Raw genomic sequence first — 8,281 nt, forward strand, 5'->3', positions numbered from 1 at the left:
ATCCTAAATAAATTCTCCTTGTTCCGCCACCGCATTAGCCTTCTATGCATCAAAACAAACATTTGAATGAAAATCCCAAAGAACATAGTAGAAAACACACCATAATTACCTTTATGTGACGCGTACTGTTGATTGGTCGAGGAAGCTTTGTTGTGATGACGTCATGGTGCGCTTCTACGTCATGATGGTTGCTGATTGGAAGAGGATACTTTGATGTGATGTAATCATGATGTACTTCTGGGCAACGATGGCTGATGATTGGCCGTGGACACTTGTGATGACGTCATGGTATATATCTGGGTAATGATGGCTGCTGAGTGGTAAAAGACGCTTTGAAATGATGACGTCATAGTGATGTTTTCCCTTCTCACTTTCTAAAAGTCTTCATTTATAATTTTATTCTATAGTTAATAAATGCAACGTATTTTTTTTCCAACACTCACATGTTTTATCTTAACATGGGAGAGAGAGAGAGAGAGAGAGAGAGAGAGAGAGAGAGAGAGAGAGAGAGAGAGACCATTAGTAATATGACCCAGTTTATAATGAAAGGTTTGATCAATTATTCCTCACCTTTATTGATTATGGCTTCAACCTTTCGCTGCCTGACTGACTATGACTGCTGAAACCCTAACTGACTGACTGACTACTGAGACCCTGACTGATTGACTGACTACTGAGACCCTGACTGACTGACTACTGAGACCCTGACTGATTGACTGACTACTGAGACCCTGACTGACTGACTACTGAGACCCTGACTGACTGACTGACTTACCGAGACCCTGGCTATAGTGACTGACTGACAGATTAACTAACTACTAAGACCCATGTTAAATTAGGTTACATTAAGTTAGGTTAAATTAGGTTAGATTAACTTTGGACAAGATATAAACAAGGTGTAAACAAAACACTAGGTCAGTTTACCTCCATTTATTACCACAGGTATAATATTTACTCTCTGCCGTACACACTGTTACGGGTGTACGGTCGTGGTGAACTATGCTAACACGTTGACACATCTACCATTCATTGTACGTCTGTCTGTCTGTGTCTGTCTCTCTGTGTCTGTCTCTCTGTCTGTGTCTGTCTCTCTGTCTGGCTGCTGCTCCATTGTCGTGTCTTCCTGGCCTAATGACACAAAGATTCTGTACGTTAATTTTGTCTCCTATCTGGTGTTAAGTGAATTTTATGGTAATATTTCCTCATAAAAGATGTAACACTGTATCAAACAGCTTGATCGATGCTACAGAAACTGATTAAAATTGGCATCACAACTACGTTATGACTTCACGTGTACATTAGATATGTTTACTTAGCACCAGTCAGAGGACAACATTACTGTGAGACAGTAACCGTGACTGGCTGGGTCATCCTGTCACCAGTTGTTGGATATTATTAACGTACAGTCTTCGTGTAGTGTACCCGGAGGTCTGGCTGGTCCTCTTCCTTCTACAGGGCGAGATGTTTGTGTTCCGCGAGCAGTCTTTCTCGCGGGCATTAGGGTACCGCGAGCGTGGCCTCGCGGGAGGCCTCCTTGCCACACGCAGCCATACAGGCGTTGCCGTTGGCCAGGGGCGTGATGAAGGTAAGGACACTAACGTCTTGACTCTCCGGGGTGGTGATGCGGTCCACCGTGTTGTCAGGGAGGCGCTCGTGGCTGCTGGTCTGACGGAGGGTGAAGGGGGAGTAGGAGGTCTGCTCCGGCAGGGTGCTGCGGCGACTCTCCCGCAGGAACCTGGAGAGCCGCTCCAGGCTGCCCTGTGATCCACCCCAGCCAGACCCGCGCCGCAGGAGTGACTGGGAGATCCGGACCGACAAGATGGCCTCCAGGGTCCGCAGCACGTGAGGCGACGACGAGTTGAGGCTGGCGCTCCTGGCGGGCTTCTCAAAGGCCTTACACAAGAGCGGCGTCTGACAGTCCACCTGACTCTTACTCTCATAGTGACTCTCAGTGACAGTCTTGGAGGGCGTCGCGTGGCAGCTGACGAGAGGTAATTCTAATGACTTTGATCTGTTGCTTACATGTTCGGGGGTGCCCAGTGCCTGCAGTGTGGCACTGTCGTGTAGTCTGGACATCGCCACCCCACGGGACGGGATATCGGGTGAGGGAGAGCAAGTTAGGTTGTCCTCCTCGGTGCGTGTCTCTTTCACTGAGAAACTAATATCTGAGTCTAAGGAAGAGATGGAGAGACGCACCCGCTGCTGGCCCAGGTAGAAGTTGCGGGCAGCCTCGAAGGTCGGCACCGTGAGGAAGTTGGAGACACTGGCGGGGGAGTGAGACCCCGCGGGGGAGGAGTCGGCGGGGACGTTGGGGGTGTCCACGGGGCGCCGCAGCCGCGTGGGAGAGGGAGTGCCGTCCTCCAGGGGGTGCCACGACATGTCTGACGACCTCCTTAACAACTTGGGCTGGCTGGTCTGGTCCGAGAGGAAGTAGTCGGACATACGACGCGGCAGCGACTTGTGCAGTATAGGCATGGCCAGTGTGGACGATATGGAGGGTCGGCGGGAGTTGGCGGCTGAGGGGATCCTGGCCTGAATCTCGTGTTTAACCTCTGTTTTGTAAAGCTTTTTCCTGAGATAATTTCTAAATGCTTTGCGAATATTCTTACATTTAATTCCATATATAAAAGAATTGACGAGAGGAGAGATAAGTAAGAATGTTAGGCCGAGCAGCACCCAATATTCATTAGCTCGCCTGCCCTGGAGGGACTCCCACACCACCGTGCCGAAGAACGGGTAATAACACACTACAAACGCCACTATTTGCTCTAATACTGTCCACACAGACTTCCTCTTCTTCTTGGGGATATCAAACGGGTTCTTCTGGTGGGTGACGGTGGCTTGTGCGGACATCATGACTTCAAATATGGCGGAGAAGATGCGGTGTTGGTGATGGCGAGCGATCATGATGATTCTGCTGTTGACGATGAGGAGGATGGTAAAGGGTAGGATGATACACAGTGTCGTTAGCGTCCACGTGTAGGTGGTGGCGTCGGCACGGTGCCACACAGGCAGACACACGCCCTGGGAGAAGGTGTAGGAGTAAGTTCCCACCAGGGGCGGCGAGGCCACCGCCACGCTCACCAGCCACGCCAGGCAGGAGAAGGCGGCCACTCTGTGTCGCGTCACTATCTGGTTGTACCGGAGGGGAGTGGCGATGGCGCAGTACTTGTCACAGTGGAGCCCCACCACCACCCACACCGCCACCGTGTGTAGCAGCACCAGCAGGAATCCGTACAGACGACACAGTGCGTCACTCTCCCAGACGTCAGGCTCGGTGGTGGTGTCGTTGAGGGAGGCGGCGGGGAACGCGGCGACGCTCAGGTTGTGAGTAAGATTTGTCGGGTCGTGAGAGGCGACCCACGAGTACGGAGGTTGTGGCGCCAGCGGCACCACGGTGAAGTTGTCAGTAGAGTTGTAGAGGTCCCAGGGAGCCTCCGTGTGGGGCGGAGTGGGCGTGAGGGGCACCTCCTGCAAGGTGTAGTCCTCATGCAGCAGCCACCGTCCCTGTACACAACACAACACTCTTGTTGACGTCTGTAAAGACTAAATGTTCAATAACAACAACTCTATGACACACTGATGGTGGTGACCTAACAACAACAACAACAACAATAATAAAGTTTTGGGGTAAATCATCAGCTAACCCGGGGCTGTGGGATTGTGATACACCTAAATGATTAAACCTGACTTATCTTAAATTATGCTACATATTACCACCACCACTACTACTCCTACTACTACTACTACCACCACAACTAATACTAACACCACTACTAAGGGTGCACCGGATACCAGATTTTACTAACTGGCCGGATATACCTAATAAATTACCCCCCGCCTCACACCGACTCTTCATTCCACAAGACAACATTTCTCACAGCGTCTATATAAACACCACCAGAATCTGTTTACAGGAATATAATTAGATTACTTATTACGTGTAGAAAGAGTATTAGAACTTTTAAAACTGTACTTATACTTTACTGTCTGTTCTGTCTACCCATAAGAGGGGTGGGAGGGGATATGAGAGGGGTAGAAGGGGGTATGGGAGGGGGTATGGGAGGGAGCTGGGAGGGGGTGGGAGGGTAAGGGTTGCTCCATTTCTTGATTGAACCCCACATCTAAGCAGTCTATCGTGCTCCAGGTTTCAGACTAGACTGACTCTTGTCTGGCTCACGGGGAAGAGGGAGGGTGGGTGGAGAGGAAAGCAGGGGGGTGATGAGGAGGGGGATGGGGGCCGAGTGGAGAGGGAAGAGGAGAGGGAGGAGAAAGAGAAGAAGGACCTCCGTGAATGGCCATTGGGAGGAAGATTTTTTTTTCATATGATGATGTTCGTCCTTGTCTGGGAAATCACCTGACGATGACCACCTTCGTCCTGGGGTTAATATCCGGCCAGACAGGACAGATGTCAGGCCGGATAACGGATAATTGATGATATCCGGCCAGTCGGTGTGTCCTTAACTCCACTATTACTACTACTGCTACTACACGTGTTTATATGAAAGAAGGCGTGGGGACTCACCTGTATGAAGGAAGGCGTGGGGACTCACCTGTATGAAGGAAGGCGTGGGGGACTCACCTGTGGAAGGGAAGGCGTGGGGACTCCACTGTGCTGAAGGAAGGCGTGGGGACTCACCTGTATGAAAGGAAGGCGTGGGGACTCACCTGTATGAAGGAAGGCGTGGGGGACTCACCTGTGTATGAAGGAAGGCGTGGGGACTCACCTGTATGAGAGAGGTGGGGACTCACCTGTATGAAGGAAGGCGTGGGGACTCACTGTATGAAGGAGGCGTGGGGACTCACCTGTATGAAGGAGAGGCGTGGGGACTCACCTGTGAGAGGCTGTATGAAGGAAGGTGGGGACTCACCTGTATGAAGAGGCGTGGGGACTCACCTGTATGAAGAGGCGTGGGACTCACCTGTATGAGAGGAAGGCGTGGGGACTCCCTGTATGAAGGGAGGCGGCCAGGGGGGACTCACCTGTATGAAGGGGAAGGCGTGGGGGACTCACCTGCTTATGGAGGGGAGGGGCGTGGGGACTCACCTGTATGGGAAAGAGGACGTGGGGACTCACCTGTATGAAGGAAGGCGTGGGGACTCACCTGTATGAAGGAAGGCGTGGGGACTCACCTGTATGAAGGAAGGCGTGGGGACTCACCTGTATGAAGGAAGGCGTGGGGACTCACCTGTATGAAGGAAGGCGTGGGGACTCACCTGTATGAAGGAAGGTGTGGGGACTCACCTGTATGAAGGAAGGCGTGGGGACTCACCTGTATGAAGGAAGGTGTGGGGACTCACCTGTATGAAGGAAGGTGTAGAGAAGATGATGAACAACAGGGACAACAACACACCCGTCACCATCAGTTGTAGGTGGAGGAGGCTGGTGCTGCTCTTGTACTGCAACAACAACAACAACCACTATTAGTAAGTCTTTCATCAACAACAACAACAACTATTAGTAAGTCTTTCATCAACAACAACAACAACTATTAGTGAATAACAATCAACAACAGCAACAACTATTGATGAATAACTTGCATCAGCAAACAACAACAACTATTAGTAAGTCCTTTCATCAACAACAACAACAACAACTATTAGTAAGTCTTTCATCATCAACAACAACAACAACTATTAGTAAGTCTTTCATCAACAACAACAACAACAACTATTAGTAGAAGTCTTTTAATTCGACAACAACAACAACTATTAGTAAGTCTTTCATCAACAACAACAACAACCACTATTAGTAAGTCTTTCATCAACAACAACAACAACAACCACTATTAGTAAGTCTTTCATCAACAACAACAACAACAACTATTAGTAAGTCTTTCATCAACAACAACAACAACCACTATTAGTAAGTCTTTCATCAACAACAACAACAACAACAACTATTAGTAAGTCTTTCATCATCAACAACAACAACAACTATTAGTAAGTCTTTCAACAACAACAACAACAACAACTATTAGTAAGTCTTTCATCAACAACAACAACAACAACTATTAGTAAGTCTTTCATCATCAACAACAACAACAACTATTAGTAAGTCTTTCAACAACAACAAAAACAACAACTATTAGTAAGTCTTTCATCAACAACAACAACAACCACTATTAGTAAGTCTTTCATCAACAACAACAACAACAACTATTAGTAAGTCTTTCATCGACAACAACAACAACAACTATTAGTAAGTCTTTCATCAACAACAACAACAACTATTAGTAAGTCTTTCATCAACAACAACAACAACAACCACTATTAGTAAGTCTTTCAACAACAACAACAACAACAACTATTAGTAAGTCTTTCATCAACAACAACAACAACAACTATTAGTAAGTCTTTCATCAACAACAACAACAACAACTATTAGTAAGTCTTTCATCAACAACAACAACAACAACTATTAGTAAGTCTTTCATCGACAACAACAACAACAACAACTATTAGTAAGTCTTTCATCAACAACAACAACAACTATTAGTAAGTCTTTCATCAACAACAACAACAACAACTATTAGTAAGTCTTTCATCAACAACAACAACAACAACTATTAGTAAGTCTTTCATCGACAACAACAACAACTATTAGTAAGTCTTTCATCAACAACAACAACAACAACTATTAGTAAGTCTTTCATCAACAACAACAACAACAACTATTAGTAAGTCTTTCATCAACAACAACTATTGATAAGTCTTTCATCAACAACCACTATTAGTAAGTCTTTCATCAACAACATCTAATAGGTAACTAACAGGTATTGGGGGTCGTAACAGATGGTGGGGTCGTACAGGCAGAGGTGGAGGTCGTTTAGGCACTGGAATCACAACAAGTACAATGGGTCGTAACAAGGGGGTGATGAGGGTCGTATAGGTGGTGATGGGGTCGTAACAGGTACTGGTGGGGGGTCATAACACGTAGTGGAGGTCGCTGGGCAGGTGGTGATGGGGGTCGTGCCAGGTAGTATGGGTGGGGGGTAGTAATAGGGAAAGAGGGGGGGAGGGGTCGTACCAGGTAGTAGAGGGGTAGTAATAGGGAAAGAGGGCGGGAGGGGTCGTACCTGTTTACTCGTAAGGATGATGAAGAAGATGAAAGCACTGGAGACAAAGGCCAGCACCAGGGCAGCTGTGAGCGCCACGCCCAACACCACCACCAGCATGGTCACCGCGCCGCCCTCCCGCACGCCCCCGCACCACCACACGCCTGCGGGGATCACCACGCCCTGCCCACCATCATTCCTGGGCAGGCGATCACCACCACCACGCCCTCGCCAAGAGTCCCATGGTTGGTGGTGCTCTGGAGGTGAGTGTGTTGTGGAGGACCTCACACACTCCAGCAGGACGCCGGCCTCACCATCCTCACACTCCTGCCGAGACAACACTACACTGAGGGGCTGGTGACGATGATGATGATAATAATAATAATAATAATAATAATAATAATAATAATAATAATAATAACAACACTAGTAACAATTAACGTTAGACTAATAATTACAATAGTAAATGCCAATATAGCACAAGACAGGTAGACCGTGAACAGCAGGTATACAATTTCCTATTCAAACTCATGTTGACAACCGCAGATCTTGGCGTCAGTCATTCACAGAAACAGGGAGGTGTGGGTGGGTGTGTACACGGCGGGGCAGTGTACACGGCGGGGTAGTGTACACGGGAGTCTGGTGAGTTAATGAGGGAAAGAGGAAGGAGGAGGAGTCTGCGTATGTCATTATGTTGAGACACGCGGGGCACCAACTATCATAATGACTTCTTTAATACTCCAAGATAACTGAAGATGAGCCTGAGTGTGTGGGGACCGGGGCGAGGGTAGCTGCGTGACGTCCACCTTCTCAATGCACCAATCACCAGCGAGAAATCAGTCCCCCGTTGTGACGTGGGCGGTGTTGCCAGTGTTTACTCCCCTGTATGTAATGCTCACTAACTTGCTTCCTTAAGGATGCCTGGAATTAACGACCTAAATGTTGGCACCACTGGTTGGCTCTCCCTGCCGTGATGAGGCTGTTTCTGTCAGCCAATTACTTCGTGAACTCAAAATATATCTGGACTAGACTGTCAGTGTGGATGATGTATAACAACCTCCATGATGGTGTTGGTGGGCCACTGATGACCCGTTAGGGGCAGTGTGGATACAGCACACCGAGGAGTCAACCTCGGTGTATACTGAGGCAAGGTATCCGGCACTGCATTCGACCGCCTCTATTTCCTCAACTGTAAGGATAAAGCGAGTACTGTAGTCACTCAG

The 8,281-nt window shown here is 48.2% G+C and overlaps 1 protein-coding gene across 3 annotated transcripts in view; it reads right to left on the bottom strand.

Moving 5' to 3' along the window:
* Positions 1-915: 915 nt before the first annotated feature.
* LOC121860977 overlaps positions 916-8,281 on the bottom strand; it is a 97,958-nt gene continuing 90,592 nt past the window's right edge. For all 3 annotated transcript variants that reach the window (XM_042358399.1, XM_042358398.1, XM_042358397.1), the window contains 3 exons: positions 7,080-7,385; positions 5,302-5,400; positions 916-3,507 (listed from right to left, as the gene is read on the bottom strand). In XM_042358399.1, coding sequence (XP_042214333.1) covers positions 1,498-3,507; positions 5,302-5,400; positions 7,080-7,178 — 2,208 coding nt within the window. In that variant the 5' untranslated portion in view covers positions 7,179-7,385 and the 3' untranslated portion in view covers positions 916-1,497. The remainder of the gene's footprint in view (positions 3,508-5,301; positions 5,401-7,079; positions 7,386-8,281) is intronic.

Source organism: Homarus americanus, unplaced genomic scaffold, assembly GCF_018991925.1.
Source record: "Homarus americanus isolate GMGI-L3 unplaced genomic scaffold, GMGI_Hamer_2.0 scaffold52806, whole genome shotgun sequence".
Lineage (NCBI taxonomy): Eukaryota > Metazoa > Arthropoda > Malacostraca > Decapoda > Nephropidae > Homarus > Homarus americanus.